Source organism: Balaenoptera acutorostrata, chromosome 2, assembly GCF_949987535.1.
Source record: "Balaenoptera acutorostrata chromosome 2, mBalAcu1.1, whole genome shotgun sequence".
NCBI classification, from domain to species: domain Eukaryota; kingdom Metazoa; phylum Chordata; class Mammalia; order Artiodactyla; family Balaenopteridae; genus Balaenoptera; species Balaenoptera acutorostrata.
Window position 1 is genome coordinate 117,566,708 of NC_080065.1, and position 27,612 is coordinate 117,594,319.

Genomic DNA, 27,612 nt, shown 5'->3' on the forward strand with positions numbered 1-27,612 from the left:
TTAGTCACTTCAAACGGCCACGGCGCGCGGGGCGGGGCGCGAGGCAAGGCCGGCGTCCATTGGCTGGCGGTGAGCCGCATCACGTGGCGGCGCGCGGAGCAGGGTGCAAGGCGGGGCCGTGGGGCGGAGCTGGCGCCCATAGGCTGGCCAGTGGATGTCCTCACGTGGCAGCTCACGGGGCGGGGCATGAGCGGAGGGGAGGGGCGGGAAACTGGGGTGGCTGGGGACCTGAAGGAGGAACGTGCTCCGGTCCCGGTCCATCTCCGTGACGCTGTTAGTTGCTACCTGAGGTTACAGCAGGATGCTGTGGGGACGACGCCAGGGACTTTGGAGTGTAGAAGCCTTCCACTTCCCGCACCCACGACAAAGAGAGAAGTTCAGGGCCCCACTAGCAACCGCCCCTCCCCCGCCGTCCCCCCCTTAGTCTCTGCGGCTTCGCGCCCCCGTCCGCGCCTGGCGGAGTCCGGCGGCCCCCGGAGCAGACTAGGTGCGCGAGCGTACCCGTGGGGCCGCGGCACGGGCTGGACTTTAAGCCCCGGACCACAGGCCCGCCCACACTGGGCCGCGAGAGGTTTGGGCTCAGAGCTTGACTGAGCGGGGCTGGCTCACGGGTCTGGTGGAGGACCTGCCAAGACACTCCCCGCAGCCATGCCTCCCGGCAGAGAGGGCCTCGGCCAGGCACTGCGAGCAGCGGCCCTCGGTGTTTCCCACTTGGGCCTCGAACCCTGACACACCGGGAATTAGCCCCTTGGAAGAGCTAGCCATAGGAGGCTCAGGATTTACACTCAATGTCTAGGTATGGAGAGAGGAACTGTGGAATTGTGAACAAATGAGTTTAATAGGCGGAAAACCCTTTCCAAAGAAAAACATTGCTCATAAATGACCGTACAGTCTACTTAAACCCAGGGAACCAAAATTTATCAGGGTTTGGATCAAATTGGTCTTACAGATCTTCAGTTCCCCTACTCATTCACCTACTGCCCCTCCAGCAGGAGGAATTTTGTACCATGGGACGCAATTCTCTGACAGATACGAATGCCTGGAAATCACTGGTATGTGGTTTGGAAGGTTAGATGAAAATACTTTTTTGAGAATTTCACTTAATAAGGCATACAAATCAAATTGTCTCTAAGTGGCTACCAGCTCCCACTGATTTGCAGCTAGAGTTTATGCTATAAAATAAGTGGTCTTATATAGAAAAAAGAAAAGTAATAGGCAGAGTATATATCTCGGAGAATTTCAGTGGTCATGTAACAACGTGTTGTTGAGTTTCAATGTTACAAGAATTTTTAAAGCACTATTTATAGGTGATTAAGAATTTATTCCGGGGCTTCCCTGGTGGCGCAGTGGTTGAGAATCTGCCTGCCGGTGCAGGGGACGCGGGTTCGGGCCCTGGTCTGGGAGGATCCCACATGCCGCGGAGCGGCTGAGCCCGTGAGCCACAATTACTGAGCCTGCGCATATGGAGCCTGTGCTCGGCGGCGAGGGGGGCCGCGATAGTGAGAGGCCCGCGCACCGCAATGAAGAGTGGCCCCCGCTTGCCACAACTAGAGAAAGCCCTCGCACAGAAACGAAGACCCAACAAAGCCACACATACATACATACATAAAAAGAATGTAAGCAGACAAGAATAGCATTAAAAAAATTAAAAAAAAAAAAAAAGAATTTATTCCTTCCACAATGTTTAAGTGTCCCTGATCTAGGCACTGGGGATCCAAAACAAAAAAGGGCTAACTTTCTATATGAGGAAACAGTAACTAAGTTAAAAAAAAAAAAGGTAATTTGAAACTACCAGTGTTGTGAATGAGAAACAATGAAATGAGTGGGGGAGGTCTCTCTGAGGAGGTGACATTTGAGGTGCTCAGGTTAAGAGTCATTCAGAGTTGCTCCGTACATTGCCCAAGCTCCAGAATTACTGAGCAATACAAGGTCAAAATAGCAAGACTGTATCCCCTATAAACTTAAGATAATTCTCTGGCACCAAACGCTGAAAGATTTCTAATGAGGCAATATAGCTATGTATATTTTTCTCACAAAATATGAATGCAGAATGGAATTTTGTAAACAAAAAATGAAGTCTGAAATTTCTTAAAGTGAGAAAACGCACATCCTATAAGTCAATTAATGAAGCGACCATTTGGGGAAGTTTTGTTTTGACACTAGCAAGTACCACTAAATGAGTGCAAGTGGAAACGGGCTCAAGCCTGTCTATATTGGACCAAAGACACAAGGAGGAATCATGGCCGCTCCATGGCTGGCACAGAGAAGAGTAGTTCCAGGTCCCCTCAGAATGAAGTTTCTAAATACAATAATCTTGAGTGCTTTCATCTTGGCAAAAAGTTACTTCATGGATAATTATAGATATTAATAGTAAGGGAAAGAACATTAGGACTTGCATAAGAGATACTTTGTATTAGTGTTCTCTAATCATGTAAAGGTTTCATTTCTGTGGTCTCATTTTATCTTATACTTGAAAGGTACACAAAAAAACAAAATGTACTTGCTATCATTCATCACATTTCCTTTATGTTGTTGTGTAATACTCAAATTATAGACTCAGCACTGAAATGATACAAGTTTGTCATAAAAGAGGACATATAACTATACCTAATTATGCAGATTAAAATGAAAGTATTTTCAAGTTCAATACAGTGTATATTATCTTTTTTTCCCCGTTTACTTAACACTACCTCTTCCCACAAAGAAGCTGAGGTGTCTTAAAGTAGCCTCTTTAAGTTTAGGAGCAAGGAGGAAATGTGAGAAAGAAAATAATTATTCATTAATGTTATATGAATGTGGAACTGTTGGGTTAGAAAATTAGACATAAGGCCTACACTTTCACTCAGGAGTAGAAGATTCAGCCTCCCCACAAACCCCAACAGCCTTTGGGGCTCTGTCCAACTGATTCCAATAACATAGAAGACAGAGGCACTTCTCACTACAGCCATTTTCCAGTTATCAAATATAGCAAAAGGTGGCAATAAAACTGGAATCTTGCTCCCTTAACCACCATGCTAGTAAGCACAACCTCAATTGTGCTAAATTTTCCTGAAACAAATTAAATTTTCATTGATAACATCTCAGAACAAGATAGTCAGAATCAAGATGATAAAGTAAAACTTCCTGAATGGCACTTAGATGGACTCATGACGGTACCTCAGTTTTAAAAACTCTTAAGCCAACCGATGATTTACTGCTATATAATAAGGGAATGGCAGTGGTTTGAGGCAACAGAAAATAAACAATCATTTATTCAACAAATATTTCTTGAGTCCCTCAAAGGTCTCAGACTCTGTTCTGGTAGTCTATTCCTACTCTCAGAAACTTAGTTCTTAGTGGGAAGAGGCAAAGTAAACAAGATGTTTGCAAGTAGTCCTAAAAGCTAGGAAAGAAAGAGTTAATAGTACAACTGGTGGGGCCAAATTTAGAGAGAGTGGTCAGGAAAGTCCTCTCCAAAGATGCGGGATTTGAACTGAGGTCTAAAGAATGAAAAGGAACCCGTGACGGGAAGATGATGGTAAAGAACATTCTAGCAGAGAGAAGAAAAAGTACAAAGACTGAGGCAGGAATGGGTTTCTCCTGTTTGAAGAAGAAAAAGGAGGCCAAAACAGCTGAACACACTGTGGGAGGGGGAAGATGTTTGAGATGTGGCTAGAAAGGTACAAGGAGCCAGATTATGTAGAACCTTGTAAATCATGGGAAGGAGGTTACATTGTGATGGGAACTATTGTAGGAGTTTAAAACAGGAGAGGGACATGATAGAATTTATGATTTTAGAAGATTGGTTGCTCTGTGGAGAAGGGATTATAAAAGAATAAGAATGGAAGGAGAGAAACCATATAGGAGTCTACCATGTATTTTAGGCAAGAGCTGATGTTGGCTAACTATTTTGAAGATAGAACTAACACGATTTGTAGTAGGAGTGAAAGAAAGGAAAACTAAGGATTGACTCCTACATTTTTGCCTTGAGCAACCAAATGGAAGTCATTTCCTGATGGAAAGACCAGGGAAAGCACAGGTTTGAAGCCACAACTACTGAGCCATGTGCCACAACTACTGAAGCCCGTGTGCCTACAGCCCATGCTCTGCAGCAAGAGAAGCCACTGCAATGAGAAGCCCACGCACCGCAACGAAGAGTAGCCCCCGCTCGCCGCAACTAGAGAAAGCCCGCGCACAGCAACGAAGACCCAACGCAGCCAAAAATAATTAATTTTTTACAAAAATATTTTAAATGAAAGAATGTGTATAATACAGAAGAGAGTCCAGCACTAATATTCAAAGAAGGCAACACTTACAAGTCTTGAAGAGAAGGATCCAGGAAAGAAGGATGAGCATGAGCAGTAGTAGCAAGACAAGAGAAGAAAATAACCCAAAAAGGAAGAAGGGGTCAACTGTGTTGAATGTTACTGAAAATCTAAGTGTCCATTAGATTTGTCAACATGGACATCTTGACAAGAACAGTTTCAATGGAAGGGTGAGCAAAAGCCTGAATGGAGTGGACTAAAAAAGAAAGAGTAGGGAGGGAGTGGTAAAGCAAGTATAGACAACTACTCCGTTTTGCTGAGATAAGGAGCAGAAAAATGAGGATTGAGAGGAGACGGGAGGAGGGAAAATTGTCGTCCTCCCCCCCCCCTTTTTTTTTGAGATGGAAGATATTAGAGAATTTCATATGCTAAGAGAAATAATCTAATAGAGATGCTGAAATCAAATACCTGCTATGTTCCAGAATGCAATAACGTACAAGACAGGTACAGCCCTCGCCCTTAAGAAACCAACAAGTAAACAAGTTATTACAGATTGTGATAAGTGCCTTTAAAGAATCAAACTTTTATCTTCAATATAAAATTGGCTTGAAATCCTCATCTTGAATTCTATTAGAAGTATGCAAGAATAATGGCACACTTCTATGACAAACATTCTTTCAACAAATATTTTTCAAACACTTAATATGTTTACTATGTGTCTGGGAACTGTGCTAGAACCTGGAAATACAATGATGGACAAGATGTAGTTCCTGCACTCAAGGACCTTACAGCCTAGAGAGAAAAAACAATTTGACAGGGAATTACATGGTGTTACATTATGATAAATGCTATGATGTGGCAAGTACAGGATGCCAGGGGAAAACAAGGAAAAGCAACTAACCTTTGGGGGAATTACAGGGAGTTTTCTGAAGGGTGAAATAAATAGGAATTAAAATGGGATATGCTAAAGAAAAGAGGATGTGGGCATGGAAAGTGTGTTTCAGGCAGATGGAGCAGCACATTCCATCTGCCTGATGGAGGCAAAAGAGAATATAAAAATTCAGTGACCTACAATATAATCTAATGGTAAAATTGAACTGGATTAAGAAAACTATGTAAGGGACTTCCCTGGTGGTCCAGTGGTAAAGAATCCGCCTTACAATGCAGGGAACGCGGGTTTGATCCCTGGTCAGGGAACTAAGATTCCACATGCTGTGGGGCAACCAAGCCTGCACACCACAACTACTGAGCTTGCGCGCCTCAACTAGAGAGCTTGCGTGCCTCAAACTACAGAGCCCACGCGCTCTGGAGCCTGCACGCCACAACTACAGAGAGAAAACCCCCACGCCACAACTGGAGAGAAGCCTGTGCACCACAACGAAGAGCCCACATGCTGCAACTAAGACCCAATGCAGCCAAAAATAAATAAATAAATAATAAAATAAATCTTTAAAAAAAAAAAAAGAAAACTGTAAAAATCACTTAAAAGATAAGACTTTATCCAGAGGATATGGGGAGCTATTGAGGGATTTTAAGCAGGAAACATGATCAGATGAGCATTTTAGAAAGCTCTCTGGATATATTGTGGAAAGCTGACTATAAGGTACAAGAATAATGATTGAGAAACTAGTGAAGAGGCTTTCATTCTAAGCCAGGCAAGAAAGTACTGACATGAACTCAGAGAATAGCCATGGGAATGGAGGGGTATGGAAAATACTGAGGGCTTTTAGGATTCAAAATCAACAGGACTTCATGACTGACTGCCTGTGGGAAAGTAAGAGAAAGAGAGGAGTCATGGGTGACAGCAAATTTCTGGCTCAGGTAACTTGGCTAGATGAAGATACATAACACTGAAACAGATGATAGGAGAAAGAACTGCTTCAAGGGGGAGGTAAGTTGAGTCTGGGATATGTTGAATATGAGATACCATGAGAATCCCTGTAGTGATGACAAGTAAGCATTTGGCTACACAGACTTAGAACTCTAGAAAGGTCTTGTGTGAGTCCATCAATCAGGATGTTCTGTGTTGCACATGATAGAAAACCCAAATTAAACTAGCCTAAGCAAAAAAAAAAAAAAAAAAAATTGATTGGCTCGCATAAGTGGAGCTCAAGTAGAGCGCAGTTCAGGTACAGCTGCATCCAGAGACTGCAACAATGATATCAAGAATCCAGTTTCTCTATCCCAGCTCTAATTTCTCTGTATGAACTCCATTCCCAGGCAGGGCCTCCATTTGTGGACACAAGATGGCTGCCAGAAGCTCTCCTTTCAGATAAAAATCCAAGAGGAAAAGTAAAATGTCTGTATCCCAGCATTTCCAGAAAAAGCTCTGAGATTTAATCCAATAGATTATTTTAGGCCTTGCACCCATTCCTGAACCAATCACCATGCCTGAGTTAGGAGGGCCATGTTAATTGACTTAAACCATTAAAGGCCCACCCCTGGAACTAAGGGTGGGATCAATCCCACCTAAACCATGTAACCTGGAAACCCAAAATCCAATTACAATGGAGGTAGAGGGGAACAGAAATACAGTGATGAACAAGATGTAGTTCCTGCACTCAAGAAGCTTACAATCTAAGGGAGAAAAAGTAGAATTTGAAAGGCAATTACAGTACATTGTGATAAATGCTATGACGTGGGCAAGTACAGGATGCTGTGGGAATACAAGGAAAGACAGCAAACCTTCTGGGGGACAGATACAGGGCCAGTCACCACACATCTCCACTACCAATATCTATGGCAGTTACTGACAAAGATTTGGGGTCAACTGAACAGAGATGATAACTGATGGCAGTGGTAGATGACATCACCCAGGGAGACTGTGTAATATAAGAAGAAGCCCTAGGGGCTTCCCTGGTGGCACAGTGGTTGAGAATCTGCCTGCCAATGCAGGGAACATGGGTTCGAGCCCTGGTCTGGGAAGATCCCACATGCCGCGGAGCAACTGGGCCCGTGAGCCACAACTACTGAGCCTGCGCGCCTGGAGCCTGTGCTCCGCAACAAGAGAGGCCACGATAATAAGAGGCCCGCGCACCGCGATGAAGAGTGGCCCCCACTTGCCACAACTGGAGAAAGCCCTCGCCCAGAAACGAAGACCCAACACAGCCAAAAATCAATAAATTAAAAAAAAAAAAAAAAAAAAAAAAGAAGAAGCCCTAGAATAGAACCCAAAGAAACAACAAAATTTAAAGACTATACAGAGGAAAATGAGCCTTCAGGAGAAATGGAAGAGAAAGAGCTATAGATGAGATGAAAGACTGGAGAATAATGTTTCAGAGAGGTCATTCCTTACTGGATGCTTTCAAGAGGAGAGTAATAGTCTACAACATCATTAGCTGGGAAAGGTTGGGTAAGACAAGAACTGAAAAATACTCCTTAGATTAGCATCAAAGTAGTTGCTTGTAGCCTTGAAGGGACCAGTGTCAGTGAAGGATCAGAGCTGAAACCAGACTTTATGTGTGTTGGGGCAGGGGAAGGAAGAGGAGAAAGGGCTGAGTAGTGAGGGAATCAGTGAGAAAGCAGAAAGCACTCTTTTTAGGAAGCGTGGATATAAACAGGTAAAGAATTATTGGGTAGGTAGAAGAACATATGGAATCAAGGGAGTATTTAAGATATAAGATTATTCAACATTTTAAAATGCAGGTTAGAAAGCAACAGTAGAGCAGGAGAGGTTGAAGATAACATCTATCTGGAAAGTCTGGGCACCACACCCTTCATATAAACACATATGCTGTATACACAATATGAGATAAAGAGGCTATTCATAACCGAACAAACCATGATGAATTACACCTGGGAAAAGTGAAAAAAAACTCCAGTTAAAATTTTTTAAATGGAAACGGCATCATGCCTGGCCTGTCATGAATTTTTAACTGGATTTTCACACGTATGACCTGAGATTTTTTTTCACGAAGTGTAATTTGAAAATATAATTTTAAGTGCTTAAAAATGAAATGTAATTAGTTATATGCTAAAGTAAAGGGATCCAGTCCCATTAACTTTTTAAAAATCACAGACCACTTTGAAAATATGATGAAAACTATGGAGACCCTCTCCCCAGAAAGAGATGGTCCTTTCTGATGGTCTTCCAGGCAGGTTCACTGAAAGACATCTGAGGCCTACCCACCAATGTAAAGTTAAGAGTATAACCTTCTTCTAGGATTTGCCAACAGGAATCCTCTTGGAACTTCTAACGTCCACCAGACAGCAAGCAGGCTTATTCTACTTTCCTTCCTCTTAATCATAATCGAAGTTATGTCCTCTACCACTAAGCCTTGAACTCCAGTTGCAACTCCTTCCTCCCTCCCACCTTTCCCTGTGCTCCAGCTGATAAAAATATGGGACTCACATAGTCCTACTTTCACATCCTGGCTCTCTCGCTTTCTAAATCACATCAGCCTGGCCAAGTATTTATCTTTCTAAGATAGCTATATTTTTCTTATCAGCAATATGGAACTATCAAATGTTATTTCCTCCAGCCCCACTAGGCCCAGTCTAAGAATCAGGTATCATTTTTTCTCACAAGAACCTACCACCTGTTTAGAAACTATCAAATACTTCGTTCTCATTCTCACTCCTCCCCCTTGGATTATAAACTCCTTGAAGGCAGGTAATAGGCCTTCTATTCCATTTCTTCTTCCCCCACTGCTTATCACACTTCTGCTTTAAAACTACCACAGGAGTTGCTGACTTAGCTGAGTACTAATTTAGAATTCAGGTCTAAATTTGGTTCTAACATCCATCATTAATGATCTCTTCTACATTTCCTAACAACTTTCCCATATTTCACCTCCAGATTAAAATGTGGAACTGAAATCACAAATAGTTTTGTTAGTGGCTTAAGACCTTGTCAAATCATTTACAAGAATATTTTCATGGGACTCCTATTTAAAAATGAGTACTATATGGGTTATGTAACCTCAGTTAATTCTTCAATTTTACAATTTTCTTTCATATTGAAGGAGCTTTGAAAATTTGCCTCATTTACTTTTATGTCTAATAACATTAGTAAAACCAACAGAGTTAAAATCTCACCGTTATACACTGTGTTCACTGACAACAGGATTGTTCCTTTTTAGGAAGGGCATTTCCAAGATGCCACAATAAGCTATATTACCCCTCCCAAAAAAAAATCCTACAGATAGGTAGTATTAGCTAAAGAAGGTTGTTTGGGGATGAGGTAATGTATTAAATACTTAGTGTGTGATTGATTGTACGTATTATACATTCCCTGCTTCAGCAAACCTTAAGTATAGAGTTTCTTTCAGTCAGACCTGGAATTAGGTCTCTCACTCATGTGGTTTCAATTAAGTTCTGTTAAAAATAGCTCGTAATATAAGCAACAACAATTTTACTACCTTTAATCCATACAAAGGATAAACTTGGGAAAAAACCATCAAATGAAGTTACCTAGTATCCTGGTGTTGGGTCTTTATAAATAGCTGAAGTCATCTATTTAGTGTACAGTCTTCTAATATAAGCTATTTGTTATTTTATAATACAAATACATATATTTAAGAAGCAGGCAGAAGATTCTTTCTCAGCTCATTAAAAGTAGTTTATAAGACTCAACAGAATTTCGACATCAGGATATATCACAAATAATCAGAGAATTTTGATTTTTGAATTTCATGTAATTTTAGGCAGACATTCTGCTTCACAGACTTTGACTTCACATTCAAGTCTTCAAAGTAGTGAAAATTCAGCCACAGCTGCTACATCCTGCCACTTGTTTTTATTATAATATCTGGAGAAAAAAATAACAATAGATTATTTCATATGCATCACAAGCAGGTGTTCAATAGTTATTAATAACTAGTCCCTGGGGGAGAGAACGCTTGATGTCCAAGCAACTCTAGTTTCACTCCATCGAGCCTTAGGAAACAAATCCAGAGGTCATTAAAAAAAAAAAAAATGGAGTAGCTGGCTCACTCCTTCCTGGACATGCTGAAGACGCTTCTCTTCTCTTTGGAGACACAAAGAGACCTGCTCAATAACATTCCAATGGAAAGCCCAGCAAAGACAGCTGTTAGTGGCCATCACAGGTCGCTAACTCCAGCCTTGTAACCTGGTGGAATGGATCCAGTTGTGCTTCTCATCCCAGTCCTCCTCAGCTACCACCTAGTCAGAACCTCCTCACATTTTCCTACCCATCTCTTCTTTTCATTCTCTTATCCTTTGTTGTAGGTGAACCCAGGTTCTTTCCAATACAGGATTCTGGGGCCTTCCCCCCTCCCCCAATATCTTGTACCACAAGATCCAGAGTGGAGTCAGCTTTACCTATTCCCATTGCCACTTTCATACTACGATATACCTCACCCGCTAGCCTAATCAGCCTATATCAATAGGTTCTCAAACTCTGCTGCACCATAGAGTTATCCGAGCTTTTAAAAATCCTGATATCCAGGCTATACTCCATACCAATTAGAACAGAACCTCTGGACAAGGGACTCAAATATCCAGGAAAGTCTGATGTGCGGCTGTTGGAACACCAGAGACCTATATCTTTGGTATTCAAAGTGTGGTCCATGGACCAGTAACTTCAATGTCACCTAGGAATTGATTAGAAATGTAGAATCTTGGGCTCCATTCCAGAGCTATTGAATCAAAATCTCCATTTTTAACAAGATCCTCAAGCAGTTCACAAGTAAATTAAAGTTTGGGAAGTATTGGCTATTCTACCCTCTACTCCTCCTTATTGTTGTCTTCACTGACCTCAGATACTATCTGCTCATTTATTAAAGACTTTGGAAACTGGGCCACAGTCATCTTCTCCATACCAATTTTTGAGTAACTTTCCAAGTGGCAATCAACCCACCCAACTATGTAGTCTCCCCTATCCCTCCTCTGCCTTCATATATACATCCAGGGCCATGCCCTATATTTTCCCCTGACATCACCTAGAGCACATCATTTCTAAAACTTTACAATACTAGAGACCTAGGAGTCATCCTCTAACTGTCCTTCTCTCTCACTACCCTGTACCAGTACCTCAGCAGTCACTAAACCCTGGCAATTATACCAATAAACATTTTTAGGTTACACTGGTTCTCAATCCCCAGAAATCCTGAATCAGACTGCTGAAGCAATGACCCTGGAATTTGCATTATTTATAAATTCCCCATGTGGTATGAGCACCACACTTTATCATATTTCTGTGTGATACTTCTGCCTGCTATTATTATCTAAAAACTCAAACTCTCACTAAAGATATATATGTACCCAGGTAAAGGCTGTTATTCTACTAGCTTAAGATATGAATTTATAACACACCACTTATCATCTCTTCTGGAGATGAAAATAAAAATCTTACTATAAGGATAGCTACAGGTTTTGTCTGATTTTCCAAAATGTACTGTTAGCTTGGAAGTCTTCTCTGACACTTCAAAGTTAAAAGCATCCTCTCCTGGGCATCTAGAGTGCTTTGCTCCACTTCTAACATCACCTTATAGAGAAGACTGTGAGGTCTACCTCATCACTAATCTGTGAGCCCCAGAGAGCAAAGGCTATACTCCTATCCCTAGCTAATAATGCAGTGCCTAATGCATGCTTGTTGGCTGAATTAAAGTACCAATAAATTAGACATCCATTGCTGTAACTGTAAGAGGTACAGGAGCAATGACTGTCCAACCCTCTTCTTGGCAAAAAAAAAAAAAAAAATTAAGTCTCTGTTTAAATAGAATATAGAAGTCCAATGTGTAAAGCAAAGAGAATCAAAACTGCTCTGTCTGGATGAGCTGAGAAACTCAGAGCCCTATCTACTCTACCCCACATTCCCTATTTGACAGCTACCCAGTCAAACTTAGAACCAGGAAAACTAAGTTCTAGTTCTGATTCTACCAGTAATTAGCTATGTGAACTTGGGCAAGTCACTTATCAATATGGCCAGGTCATTTTTGTTATATGCAAAATGAGCAAAATAAACTAGATTATTATATGATTCTCAAATTTTAGTGCTTACTGGGATCACTCTGAAAGCTCATCAAATTGTAGATTCTTGTGCCATACCTCTAGAGATTGTAATTTACCAGGTCTGCAGTGATTCTGGTACAGGTGGTCAGAGAACCACACAATGAGAAACCTTGGACTGGATGTTTTCTAAGGCCTCTTCTGTCTGTCTGTCACCATTCTCAGATCTCTACTTACCCACATCACCTCCTCTACCACATCTCTTTTGGACTCCTCTAGTGGTTTACTTTCACCAATTTTTTTCTTTAATCAGCATAGTGCCAGTTTTTAATAAACAAGCAGCATACTGAACAGGGGTCCTAGACCATCAAAAGTGAGCTTCACTCTGTAGTCCTGATTAGATTACTGCCAAACTAGCTAAACTGTTAAATGCCAGGACTAAAAATAGCCTGCTACATGTTTAAAATAACATGCTCACAGTTAGCTTGGGGCTTTGCTATTTTTACTGAAGGAAAGACAGAGACAAGTGCCCAGAGGTTGAAAGGGAATTACTTAAATAAGGAGGCTGCTATATGAGGTGAGAGCCTAGGAAGAAGACAGGAGGTGGCACAACTAGTTCAACAGGCATCAGGGGGCTCTCTGTGAATTAAACTAAAAATTTTGATCTGATTTCTCCATAAGGGAAAAACGCGCTCATCGAAATTTTACCAGCAATGACAGAGATGAGAATAGGAAAAGTTAGGCAACATCTGGGATTTGATTTGGAAAGTGTCCAAGTCATTGTCAAAGGCCATCTGAGAGCCAGTGACCATACAGAGAGTCTCAGGAGACCTCATCTGAGAGCGTGAAGACCTCCTGTGAGGGGAGGAATTGTTACAATGCCAGCGTCTTTTTCCTCCCTTTTTTTTTCCCCCAGAATTGTGTAAAAATGCAAAGAAAATTGGGTGGTACTTGAGAATTGGGGGTGAGGATTACCGCAGATGAGAAACATACTTCTATATTTCAGTTCCACGCCACAAATCCACACAATGCCGTTTTTCAACTGTACCAAAGAATCTGCTTATGAATTTGACATGGTCTTAGTGGTAGCATGAAAGGCTGAATTTTTCATGTGTTAATATTTTTTCCACATTTATTCTTGAATCTGAAGAACTTCATACAGTACTGTAAATTTAACTTACATTAAGTTTGATGTCAGTTCTTGTGAAGAGCTTCTGCATGTAACAGACACACAGTTAAAGAACACAGCAGAGTACAACATTTGCAGGACCAATTTTGGAACCAACAGATGTCACCTCTCATTTGCCATCTTATGTATCAGTTTTACCAGCTCCTTCTAAATGTGTGTATTATTTGTAAGGAAAAGAAGGAAAACCCTAAGACTTGTCTAATAACTTAGTGGAGAATGTGTGTGTTGGGTTTAGGATGGATAGCAAAGTCTTTTTGAGCTGTGTTATCTAACTTGTATATAAAACTAATTAAAAGTTTGGATTCACCTGTTTCTCGCAGTTTACAATGATGAATCATTTGAAAACTCTGGAAATGTGACTAGGATATGATTTAAGACTGTAGAAGTGAAGAAGCTCTTCAAGTGCTAAAACTAAAGACTTCTAGTTTTTGGCTCAAATTCAGTAAGTACTGTTTGTATGCCAGGATATGTGAGATGTAAATGTAATAGGTCACTTTTCACCCTTGTAGCTATACAATAAAAATTCTGTAGAACAGAAATAGATTGTACTACTGAATTAACAAAAGTTATACTAAAGTATCATGTTTAAAAAAAAAAAAAATATATATATATATACACACACACACACACACACACACACAGACACACACAGAGTTAAGCTGTTGCTGTTACCCTGTCTGGATTTGAAAAGTGTGCTGATATATATATATATACATACACACATCCACATATATATATGTGTATATATATGAAATACACACACACATATATATATTATATACCCGCACACATCTAAAATGGCCTAAAGCAGACATCCATGTAATTACAGCTGCAAAATGAAGACATTTTGGAGAGAACATTGTATCATAGTTCATTCATTTGCAGTGGATCTTTGTTCCTTTTTACTGTGGTAATTTTAGAAATGAGTGTCAAGTTTGAAATTAGATCTGCTAAGTTGGGGTTTTGCTGCTTGAACTCTGCACTGGGTCCTCAAATAAACTGATGTGAATGTAGTATTTTCCCCTGTGTGAAGAAGCAGCCACACCCCAACAGAATAGGAGGAAAAATCTAGAACTATTTCAAGTTTTATCTTTTTGTATATGAAAATAATATAATAATAATAATAGTAATTTTGGTCTGAACACTCAAAAGAACTTCCTAGATACAACTTAGTTTTGATTTGTTGAATAATTAAACCCAGAATTGTGACATTACCTGCTGTCATAAATTAATATGATAGGCCAAAAAGGTCAAACTAAGAGAAGTTTATTTTTATTTTTATCATTTTACTGAAGTATAACATACACACAGAAAAGTACACATATGTGTACTATACAGCTTGTTGGGTCTTCAGAAACTTAACACACCCATGTAACCAGCATCCAGATAATAAAACCGAACACTACCAGTACCCTAGAATTCCCTCTTATAACGCTTTCCAGTTAATACCCGCTCCCCAACAAGGACATCCACTGTGGTGATTTCCATCATAGTTTAGTTTGCCTAGTTTTGTACTAAATATAGGTAATATTAAATGTACTCTATTGTGTTTGGCTTCTTATGTGGGACTCATCAATATTGTTGCAAGTAACTATATACTGTTGATTCTCACTGCTATATAGCACCCTAATGAATGAATATACCACAGTTTATTTGTCCATTCTACTACTGTTGATGGGCATATTTGGATAGTTTCCAGTTTGAAGCTATTACCAACAGTGCTGCTATGAACATGCTAGTATATATCTTATGATCAACATATGTACCCAATACAGTGGATATACTGTATATATGTATATACAGTGTCATATATATGTCAGCCACCCCTGTCATCACCCAATAAGCCAATGAACAAAGTGGCCATGATGGCAGGGAGGGAGGTTATGCATGGTCTCAGCAAAACAGACTGGAAGTGGAATTGCTGGGTCTTTAGGGTCCAGGGAAATGGAATTGCTGGGTCTCTTTCCATCTCACTGAAACTTCTAGGGTTCCAGTGGTATGAGAGATATGCCTTATAAGGTAAAGGATAAGTTGTTGCATCTGGCCTCTCTTACAACCAAAAAGGAGATAACATCTAGTGGGCCATTTTAGATTTTGGAGTCAACATATTTCCTCATTTGTGTGTACTACTCCAGCCCACTTACTAAGTGACCTAAAAAGTTGCTGGTTTTGAGGGAGTCTCAGAACAAAGAGAAGGCTCTGCAAAAGGTCCAGGCTACCGTGCCACTTGTACCATATAATCCAGCAGATCCAATGGTGCTTGAAATGTCAGTGGCAGAAAGAGATGCTGCTTGGAGCTCGTAGGTGAATAATCACAGTACAGGCCCTGAGGATTTTGGAGCAAAGCGCTGCCATCCTCTCTGGGTAATTACTCTCTTTTTGAGAAATAGCTTTTGCTCTGCTACTAGGTCTTAGTAGAGATTGAATATTTAACCATGGGCCACGAAGTTACAATGAGAGCTGAGATACCCATCGTGAATTGTGTGTTGTCTGATGCACCAAGCCATAAAGTTGGCTGTGAAGAGCAGCACTCTGTTACCAAATGGAAACAGTATATATGAGACTGAGCTCAAGCAGGCCCTGAAGGCACAAGTAAGTTATATGAGGAAGTGGCCCAAATGCCCATGGGCCCCTACTCCCGGTACATTATCTTCTCTCTCCCTGCCTGCTTTAATGGCATCATGGGGAGTTCTCTACGGTCAGGTGACTGAGGAAAAGAAAGCTAAGGCTTCGTTTACAGATGGTTCTGCAAGATATGCAGACACCACCTGAAAGTGGACAGCTATAGCACCTACAGCTTCTTTCTGGGACATCCCTGAAGGAAACTGGTGAAGGGATATACTTCAAGTGGGCAGAACTTCAAGCAGTACATTTGGTTGTTCACTTTGCTGGAAGGAGAAATGGCCAGATGTGTGATTATATACTGATTCATGGGCTGTGACCAATAGTCTGGCTAGATGGTCAGGGACTCAGAAGGCACATGATTTGAAAACTGGTGACAAGAAAATATGGGAAGAGGCATGTAGATAGAACTCTCTGAATGTGCAAAAAACATGATGATATATGTGTCCCACATGAACGCTCACCAAAGGGTTATCTATCTAAGCAGAGGAAAATTTTCATAATCAAGTGGATAAGATGACCTGTTATGTGGATACCAGTTAGCTTCTTTCCCCAGCCACCCCTGTCATCACCCAATAAGCCAATGAACAAAGTGGCCATAGTGGCAGGGATGGAGGTTATGCATGGTCTCAGCAAAACAGACTTCCACTCACCAAAGTCAACCTGGCTACAGCCACTGCTGAGTACCCAATATGTCAGCAGCAGAGACCAACATCTAGTTGTTCTCTGACATGGCACCATTCCCTGGAGTCGTCAGCCAGCTACCTGGTGGCAAGAGGTTGATTACATTGGTCCGCTTCCATCATGATCAGGGCAGCATTTTATTCTTACTGAAATAGACAATTACTCTGGATATGGATTTGCCTTCCCTGCACATAATGCTTCTGCTAAAAATCACCAACCAAAGATTTATGGAATGCCCTATCCACCATCATGGTATCCCATAACATTGTTTCTGATTACGGAACTCACTTCACAGCAAAAGTAGTTTGGCAATAGACCCAAGCTCATGGAATTCACTGGTCTTAACCATGTTCCCCACCATTCTGAAACAGCTGGCTTGACAGAATGGTGGAAAGGCCTTTGGAATACTCAGTTACAGCACCAATTAGGTGGCAATACCTTGCAGGGCTGAGGCAAGGTTCTGCAGAAGGTTGTGTATGCTCTGAATCAGCATCCAATACATGGTACTGTTTCTCCCATAGCCAGGATTCACAGGCCCAGGAGTCAAGCGGTAGAAATGGAAGTGAGACTATTCAATACTACCCCTGGTGACCCACTAGCAAAATTTTTGCCTCCTTTTGCCATGACTTTATGCTCTGCAGGTCTAGAGGTCTTAGTTCCAAAGGGAGTAATGCAGGAGTCACAACAATAATTCCATTGAACTAGAAATTAAGACAGCCACCTGGCCACTTTGAGCTTCTCATGCCTCTGAGTCAACAGGCAAAGAAGGAACTTACTGTGCTGGCTGGGGTGATTGATCCTGACTACCAAGGGGAAACTGGACTACTACTCCGTGATGGAGGTAAGGAAGAGTATGTCTGGAACACAGGAGATCATTTAGAGCATCTCTTAGTACTACCATGCCCCATGATTAAGGTCAAAGGAAAACTACAATAACCCAATCTAAGCAGGACTACTAACAGCACAGGCCCTTCAGAAATGAGGGTTGTGTCCCCTGACCAGTTAAAGAACCACAACCAGCTGAGGTGCTTACTGAGGGGAGAGGGAATATGGAATGGGTAGTGGAGGAAGGTAGTTATAAATACCCGTTATGATCACATGACTAGTCAAGCAAATATCTTTGTTTTCTTCCCTCTCTCATGCCCATATCATATAACACAAGTTGTATTAATATCAGTTAACTTTCTATCATAGTATATAAGTTATATGATATTAAGGAGAAGAACAAACATCACCCATCCTCTTCTGGGGAAGGAGTTAGCACATTTTCAGTTTTATGTACAGCAGTTGTATTATGTTAGGCAGAAGTATGACTTTGTTATTGTCTTTATTTGGAGATTAAATATGGTTTAAGGAAATGTGTATGAATGCATAGTTGACATGGAGTGGACTGTGATGGTTAGTTGTATGCGTCAACTTGGCTAGGCAACATTACCCAATTAAATTAAATACTAATCTTGGTGTTGTTGTGAAGGTATTTTGTAGGTTCGGCTAACATATGTAATAACTAACTTTAAGTAAAGGAAATTATCCTTGATAATGTAGGTAGGCCTCATCCAATCAACTGAAAAACCTTAAGAGCAAAACTGAGGTTTCTCTGAAGAAGAAAAATTCCTCCTGAGGACTGACTGTATCATTAGCTCCTGCCCAACAGTTTCCAGCCTGCCCTAGAGTTTTCAGCCAGACCCTCCAATTGCATAAGTCAATTCTCTGAAATAAATCTCTTTGTATACATATACATATATTGTGGCTATATATGTCCTACTAGTTCTGTTTCTTCAGTAGAATCCTGACTGATACGGCATCTACTATTCCCTACCACTATGCTAAAAAAGCTATCAGAGATAGACATAGAAAGAAGTCTAGTATGTGGTTTCTGTTCTTTAAAATTTCATAACCTAAAGAATATGAAAAGTCAGCATTGTAAATTATGTCAGGTAGTAGTATATTATCAAATGTCAAATGAGTGTCATTGAATTAAGTAGTCAAGGAACTTAGAGAAAAATAAAAAGATCTCTGTGGACTTCAGGAGTGCTCAGGGCACATTCTGTGGAGGAAATGGGGACAAGGATCAAGTTATACATAACCTATTAAGTTTCAATTGCTTCACTGCCTGCTTACCTTTTGAAGGTGCCCAAGCTCCATTGAGTAATTAGACATTCTGCCTGATATGCAGTGAGAGAAGTACAGAAAAACCTAAACTTGGCGTTTAGAAGCCTTTAAAGATTGAATTCCTCTCCACCACTTGGAAGCAGTGTGATCTTAGACAAATTTCATACTATAATACTTTAAGCCTCAGATTCTTAATATATTAAATGAGGACAGAGTATACATCCTGTCATCATAAAGTAATAGTGAGAAATAAAGAAGTTATAATAAGGTGCCTTTCACAGAGGAAGTGCTCAACCAATGTTAAGTGAATGCAAAAATATCTCCATTATCTTTAAAAATGAAATATCTACTAAATATGAAACCCAACAGCACTAAATTTCAGATAGTTATAAGAGGAAGTATCCTAGATAAACACACTTTAAACCAATGGCATAACCTAATTTTTCAAGGGATGAAGTATCTGACTTTCAAAAAACTATTTTGCTCAGGTTCTGAAACCTGACCAAGTTTTTAATAATTTTACCATTTCCACTTTATGCCAGAACTCTCAGAATACAATCTATAATTGAACTTCCTGTATACATAAGGAATTTACAATTAAAAAATGTTTGGTATCTTCCAAAAAGTAGGTTCTGCATTCATACTACAGTACCTTGAGGAGTATCTTTAGGAGGAGAATATTTCTTCTTCCTTACAATAACAGCTTTACTTTCCACTTGTCTAGTTCCTGGTGATGCTTTAATAATACAACATATTTCTGATGTATTTGAAGGAAACTGCAAAAGAAAACAGATATTGCATAATTTTTCCAGGTACTATATCTACAGATTGCTTTATTTTATTTCAAAGGCAAATAGTCTCAATATCCATATATTTCATAGATATTAACAATAGAAAGCATCTATGAAATGCTTATTTCACTCCAGACACTAGGTAATTGGTTTTAAAACATTTGCTTATTTAATATTCACAAGAACCAGCAAAGCAGATTATATTACTCCCATTTGTAAAACAAGGAAACTTATGTTCAGAGAGGTTGGATAACTTATTTAAAAACAGAGAGAAAGTAATGAGTTGAGATTCAAGCACTCCAAAGTGGGAGAGAAAGTTTACAGGATTTACTGAGTTAAAACATATATATAAATTTAAGTCAAACACTAGATTTCCTTGATTTCCCAACTCAGTTAATTTTTTTTGAAATTTTATGAGGAATATTTATTTCTTCTATAATTGACGGATGAAATCACCTTTTTATACCACTTTACATCCCTTCCCCCATAGCACTAACGTTTAGTCTTTCTAGTGGTTACCTTTATAACTTTTTTTTACATTGAAGTATAGCTGATTTACAATATCGTGTTAGTTTCAGGTATACAGTGCAGTGATGATTCAATTATATATATCTTTTCAGATTCTTTTCCCTTATAGGTTATTATAAAACACTGAGTATAGTTCCCTGTACTATTCAGTAGGTCCTTGCTGGTTATCTATTTTATATATAGTAGTGTGCATATATTAATCCCAACCTCCTAATTTATCCCTCCCCCCACCCCACTTTACCTTTTGGTAACCATAAGTTTGTTTTCTACGTCTGTGAGTCTCTTTCTGTTTTGTAAATAAGTTCATTTATTTTGGTTTTTTTAGATTCCACATATAAGCGATATCATATATTTGTCTTCGGCTTACTTCACTTAGTATGATAATCTCTAGGTCCATCCATATTGCTGCAAATGGCATTATTTCATTCTCTTTTATGGCTAAGTAATATTCCATTGTATAAATATACCACATCTTCTTTATTCATCTGTCGATGGACATTTAAGTTGCTTCCATGTCTTGGCTACTGTAAATAGTGCTGCAATGAGCACTGGGGTGCATGTACCTTTTCGAATTATAGTTTTCTCTAGATATATGCCCAGGAGTAGAATTGTAGCATCATATGGTAGCTCTATTTTTAGTTTTTAAAGGAAACTCCATAATGTTCTCCATAGTGGCTGTACCAATTTACATTCCCAGCAACAGTGTAGGAGGGTTCCATTGTAGTTTAGATTTGCATTTCTCTAATTAGCAATGTTGAGCATCTTTTCATGTGGTTTTTGGCCATCTGTATGTCTTCTTTGGAGAAATGTTTATTTAGGTATTCTGCCCATTTTTTGATTGGGTTGTTTGGTTTTTTGATACTAAGCTGCATGAGCTGTTTGTATATTTTGGAGATTAATCCCTTGTCGGTTGCATTGTTTGCAAATACTTTCTCCCATTCTGTAGGGTGTCTCTTCGTTTTGTTTATGGTTTCCTTTGCTGTGCAAAAGCTTTTAAGTTTAATTAGATACCATTTGTTTATTTTTGTTCTTATTTCCATTACTCTAGGAGACGGATCCAAAAAGATATTACTGTGACTATGTCAAAAAGTATCCTGCTTATGTTTTACTCTAGGAATTTTATACTATCTGGTCTTACATTTAGGTCTTTAATCCATTTTGAGTCTATTTTTGTGCATGGTGTTAGAGAATGTTCTAATTTCATTCTTTTACATGTAGCTGTGCAGTTTTCCCAGCACCACTGATAACACTTCTGAGCACCAACAAGGTCACAAGACCCAGCCTAGCCAATCAATGTATTCCATGCCAGTAGACACAGTGACTGGCTCAGAACAGGACCCGTAAATGGGCCAACAGGAAGAAAGGAATGCTGAACCTGAGATTGTGACACAAAACCAGAATTGTTAATGGGGGCCAAAATGGTCCCAGGTTGATACTCAACCCTAGCTACACTTGTAGTAGAAACAGATACAAATCTTAGGAGGATGAGATCCCCAATTTAGGGCCATAGGATTCTCATCAAATAAGAGCAACAAAGTAAATGATCAGGGTCAAGGTCAGTGTCAGAGTTGTTCTTCAAGATTCAGCTCAGAATAGTTTTAAGCAGAAATGATGGACAAAATACATCTCACATCCTCATATAATTTCATTATAACAACAAGAAAGTAAGTACCAAAGGGGCTGTGAAAAACGCTATTGGTAATTTGATAGGGATTGTCAGTTAATTTAGACAATATCCCGTCAAGCAGACCGTCTCTAGAATAAAGAAATACCATATCTTTCAAACATGACATATCTTGTCACTTAGAACTCAGAAGTAGAGATACATATTTATGAAGGGCTCCTCCTATTTTAAATAAAGATTATATAGAAACCTCTTCAAATGTAAAATTCATATCATCCTCTGAAGTGGACATCTGCAATTTTCCTGCCCAGCATTCATTTTACATCCTTCTGATACTGAACAGTACCAGAGTTTTCTTGGGAGAATCTACTCATTCAGCCCTTTGGCTGGTTGGAGAACCACTGGGAGAGACAGAAAGGTTGAAGAAACCTGGACTTCACTCATGAGGAGTGCACAGGTACTGGCTTGCCCCCAGGCAGGGAAGACAGAGGTCTGCCCCAGCAGCTGCTGGGTTTCCAGCAACCACCTCACAGCACTCCCCAACATGAGTGAAGTGAACGCCCCGGCACAGCTCACTCCATGCCACAGCGTGGCACTGAATCTAGGGCAGCACCTCAGGGGAAAAGACTCGACCTTGGGATGCAGAGGTGACCCGGTTCTGGGGCAGAGCCAAGGTAGAGCAGCCGTGGTGACTGCTGGTGTTTACTCAAGCAGTGCCCCAGAAGCAGCCCAGACTTCTGACAACAGCACAGCCACTGGGTTTCCCCGTGACCACCACGCTGTGTACTCCAGCCCAAGCTGAGTGTGGCTCACTCCATGCCACACCACAGGTCTATATCTGGAGCAGCCACGACCTGGGAAAAAATGTGACGAACACAGGCAGAGCATTGGACTTCTGTAGGCACACAAGCCCTCCTTTGGGGCAAAGGTCCTGGTGCAGGGAGAAGGAAAAACAATTAAAAACAGAGCCAGAATGAGCCCAACCCAACCCTCAGGGCTTCTACTCCAGCAGCTTGGGATCAGAACCTGCTGTGACTGGGTTGTGACAGCCATGCAGCAGAGAGGAAATCCTGCCTCACAGCCTGTGCAAGTTCTAGCCCCTCCATCTCCAGCCCCACCTCCTCCAAGGTGATAGCTGCCAGCAACACTGGAGAAAGGCGTGACTGGTGTCCACATCAAATCCATACCTCCCACCAAAGGCATTGAGCACATACAGTCTACAAAGGGAAACTCCCATGTAAGAACACCCCTTCAAGACCATAACAGGTAACTGTTTGATTTAAATTCAAAGAGTCAGAGAAAGTTAAGTAAAACAAAAAGGCAGAGAAACTGCCCTCAATTGAAAGAGCAAGGGAAAAAACCCTGAAAAACAAACAAACAAACAAAAATAAGCAATTTACCAGATAAAGAATTCAAATCATTGGTAATAAAAATGTTAACTGAACTAGGAAAAATAATTGATCTAAACACTGATCATTTTAACAAGGAAAGAGAAAATATAAAAAAGACCTCATCAGAAATGAAAAATTCAATAGTTGAAATAAAAAAACACACTAGAAGGAATGAATAGCAGACTAAGTGATACAGAAGAATGCATAAGTGACCTGGAAGATAAAATAATGTAAATCATCCAATCAGAACAGCAGAAAGAAACACAAATGAAAAAAAAAAGCAATCTATGAGATCTTTAGGATAATATTAAGTGTGACAACATTCACATTATAGGGTTTCCAGAAGGAGAAGAGAGAGAAAAGGGGACTGAAAATGTATTTGAAGAAATTAAGGCTGAAAGCTTCGCAAATCTAGAGAAGGAAACATATATCCAGGTACAGGAAGCACAGAGGGTTCCAAACAAGATGAACCCAAACAGACCCATAGCAGGACACGTCATACTTAAAATGGCAAAAGTTAAAGAGAGAATTCCAAAGGCAGCAAGAGAAAAACAAAGAGTCATATACAAGGGAATCCCCTTTTCGCTATCCCCTGATTTTTCTGCAGAAACTTTGCAGGCCAGAAGGGAGCAGCATTATATTTTCAAAGTCCTAAAAGGGAAAAACCTACAACCAAGGGTACTCTATGCAGTAAGATTATCATTTAGAATAGAAGGAGAGATAAAGAGCTTCTCAAACAAGGAAAAACTATAAGAATTCATCAATATTAAACCTACCCTAAAAGAAATGTTGAAAGGTCTCTAAATGGAAAAGAAGTAAGAATCTCGAGGAAAGAGAAAATTCCACTAGGAAAGGCAGGTATATAGTAAGGATTGAAGATTATTTAAGTAAACCACTGTGCAGATTAAAAGACAAAGTATTGTAAGAGCAACTACAACTACAATTACCAGCAAAAGGATAAGCATGAAGATGTAAAATATGACATCAAAAACACAAAATGTTGGGTAGGGGAGTAAAAAATGGAGATCTTTTAGAATGTGTTTGAACTTAAATGAATACAAGTTTAAAACAAGTAGATATAATCATGGGTCAGTATTATTTCTATGGTAACCACAAATCAGAAACCTACAGTAGGTAAAGAAAAATCAAAAAGAAATGTACCCAAGTACACTACTAAAGAAAATCATCAAACCACAATGGTAGAAACAAAAAGAAGAAGAAATCAACAGAGAACAACTACAAAAAACAACTGGAAAAAAGTAATAAAATGGCATAAGTACATACCTACAATAATTACTTTATGTGTCAATGGACTAAAGGCTCCAACCAAAAGACATAGCATGGATGACTGGATTAAAAAAGACTCTTCAATATGCTGCCTACCTGAGGCTCACTTCAGGGCTAAAGACACACACAAACTGAAAGTGAGGGGATAGAAAATATATTTCATGTAAATGAAAACAACAAGAATCTGGGGGTAGCAATACTCATATCAAACAAAATAGATTTTAAAACAAAGGCTATAACAAAGATGAAGATTAATTATTATTCACAATGATAAAGGAATCAATACAAGAAGAGGATATTATACTCATTAACATATATGCACCCATACAGGAGCAACTACATATACAGAGCAAATATTAACAGACATAAAGAGAGAAATTAGCAATAATACAATAATAGTAGGGTACATTAACACCCCACTGGCATCAACAGACAGATCATCCAGACAGAAAATCAATAAAGAAACAGTCATCTTAAAGAACCCAATGGACTGGTTGTACTTAATACATATCTATAGGACATTAAATCCAAAAACAGCAGAATACACATTCTTTTCAAGTGCACATAGAAAGTGCTCCAGGATAAATCACATACTGGGCCACAAAACAAGCCTCAACAAATTTAAGGGGATAGGAATTATATCATGCATTTTTTTCCAACCACAATGGTATGTAAATAGAAATCAACTACAGAAGGAAAAATGGGAAAAGAACAAACGTGTGGAGACTAAACAACATGATACTAAAAAACCAATGGGTCTATGATGAAATCAAAGAGTAAACCAAAAAATACCTCAAGACAAATTAAATGGAAAAAAAAGTTCCCAAAATCTATGAGATGCAGCAAAAACATTTCTAAGAGGGAAGTTTACAGCAATACAGCCTTCTTCAAGAAACAAGAAAAATCTCAAATAAACAACCTAACATTCCACTGAAAAGAATTAGACAAAGAAGAACAAACAAAGCCCAAAGTCAGCAGAAGGAAGGATAAAGATTAGAGACGAAATAAGTAAAATAGAGATTAAAAACAATAGAAAAGATCAATAAAACCAAGAACTGTTTTTTTAAAAAAGATTTAAAAAATTGATAGACTTTTAGCCAGGTTCATCAAGAAGAAAAAAGAGAGTACTCAAAGTAATTAATGAATGAAAAAAATAATAATAATAATAATTAATGAAAGAGGAGAAATAACAACTGACAACAAAGAAATACCCCCCCAAAATCATAAGATAATACTATGAACAGTTAGCATGCCCACAAATTGGACAATCTGGAAGAAACTGACAAATTTATAGAAGCATACAACCTGCCAAGACTGAACCAAAAAGCTACAAATAATTTAAACGGACCAATCACTAGAAGTGAAATAGAATCTGTAATTTAAAAAAAACTCCCAGCAAACAAAAGTCCAGGACCAGAGAGCTTCACAAGGGAATTCTACCAAACATATAAAAAAGAATTAATACCTATCCTTCTCAAACTATTCCAAAAATTGAAGAGGAAAGAACACTCTCAATTCATTCTATAAGGCCACCATTGCCCTGATACCAAAAGCAGACAAAGACACTACAAAAAAAAGAAAATTACAGGCCAATATCTTTGATGAATATAGATGCAAAAATCCTCAACAAAATATCAGCAAACCAAATCCAGCAATACATAAAAAGGTTCATATACATGATCAAGTTGGATTTATTCTAGGGTCACAAGGACAGTTCAACATTCGTAAATCAATCAGCGTGATACACCACAATAACAAAAGGAAAGATAAAAATCACATGATCATCTCAATAGATGCAGAAAAAGCATTTGACAAAATTCAACATCCATTCGTGATAAAACTTTCATCAAAGTGGGTACAGAGGGAACATATCTTAACTTAATAAAAGCCATTTACAACAAGCCCACAGCTAATATCATACTCAATGGTGAAAAGCTGAAAGTCTTTCCTCTAAAATCAGAAACGACATGAAGATGCCCACTCCCACCAATTCTATTTAACATAGTAATGGAAGGCCTAGCCACAGCAATAAGGTAAGAAAAACAAAGAAAATGTATCCAAATTGGAAGAGAAGAGGTAATACGATACTTTGTATAGAAAATCCTGAGGCCTCCACACCAAAATTATTAGCAATAATAAATGAATTTAGTAAAGTTGCATGACATGAGATTAATATACAGAAATCTGTTGCATTTCTATAAACTAATAATGAAATAATGGAAAGAAATTAAAAAAAAAAACAGAAACAATCCTGTTTAAGCACACATAGAAGAGAATAAAATAACTAGGAACAAAATTAACCAAGGAGGTGAAAGACCTATACTCTAAAAACTATAAAACACTGATGAAAGAAACTGAAGATGATACAAAGAAATAAAAAGATATCCTGTGCTCTTGGATTGGAAGAATTAATATTTTTAAAATGGCCATACTACCCAAATCAATCTACAGATTTAATGCAATTCCTATCAAAATAAACATGACATTTTTCACATAACTAGAACAAATAGTCCTAAAAGTCATATGGAACAACAAAAAGACCCTGAGTTGCCAAAATAATCTTGAGAAAAAAGAACAAAGCTGGAGGTATAACCCTTCCAGACTTCAGACTATACTACAAAGTTACAGTAATCAAAAGAGCAGAGTAGTGGCACAAAAACAGACACATAGATCAATGGAACAGAATAAAAAGCCCAGAAATAAACCTACACAACTATGGTCAATTAATCTATGACAAAGGACACAAGAATATACAGTGGAGAAAAGACAATCTCTTCAACAAGTGGTTCTGGGGGAAAATGAACAGCTACAAGTAAAAGAATGAAATTAGAACATTTTCTAACACCGTTTACAAAAATACAAAATTACGAAATGGATTAAAGACCTAAATACAAGACCAGAAACCATAAAACTCCTAGAAGAAAACAAAGGTAGAACACTCTTTTACATAAATAGTGGCAATATTTTTTGAATCTGTCTCCTAAGGCAAAGAAATAGAAGCAAAAATAAACTAATGGGGCCTAAGTAAACGTAAAAGCTTTTGCATAGTAAAGGAAACCATAAACAAAATGAAAATACAACCTACAGAATGGGAGAAAATATTTGCAAATGATATGACCAACAAGGGGTTAATATCCAAAATGTATAAACAGCTCATAAAACTCAATATCAATAAAAACAAACAACCCAATCAAAAAATGGCTAGAAGACCTAAATAGGCATTTTTCCA

General features: G+C 39.1%; 1 protein-coding gene across 1 annotated transcript in view; it reads right to left on the reverse strand.

Annotated features, from left to right (window-relative positions):
- Positions 1 to 9,863: 9,863 nt before the first annotated feature.
- Positions 9,864 to 27,612, reverse strand: part of MEIKIN (meiotic kinetochore factor) — a 141,513-nt gene continuing 123,764 nt past the window's right edge. The window contains exons 12-13 of the mRNA XM_028168118.2: positions 19,415 to 19,538; positions 9,864 to 9,993 (exon numbers count right to left, since the gene is read on the reverse strand). Coding sequence (XP_028023919.1) covers positions 9,962 to 9,993; positions 19,415 to 19,538 — 156 coding nt within the window. The 3' untranslated portion in view covers positions 9,864 to 9,961. The remainder of the gene's footprint in view (positions 9,994 to 19,414; positions 19,539 to 27,612) is intronic.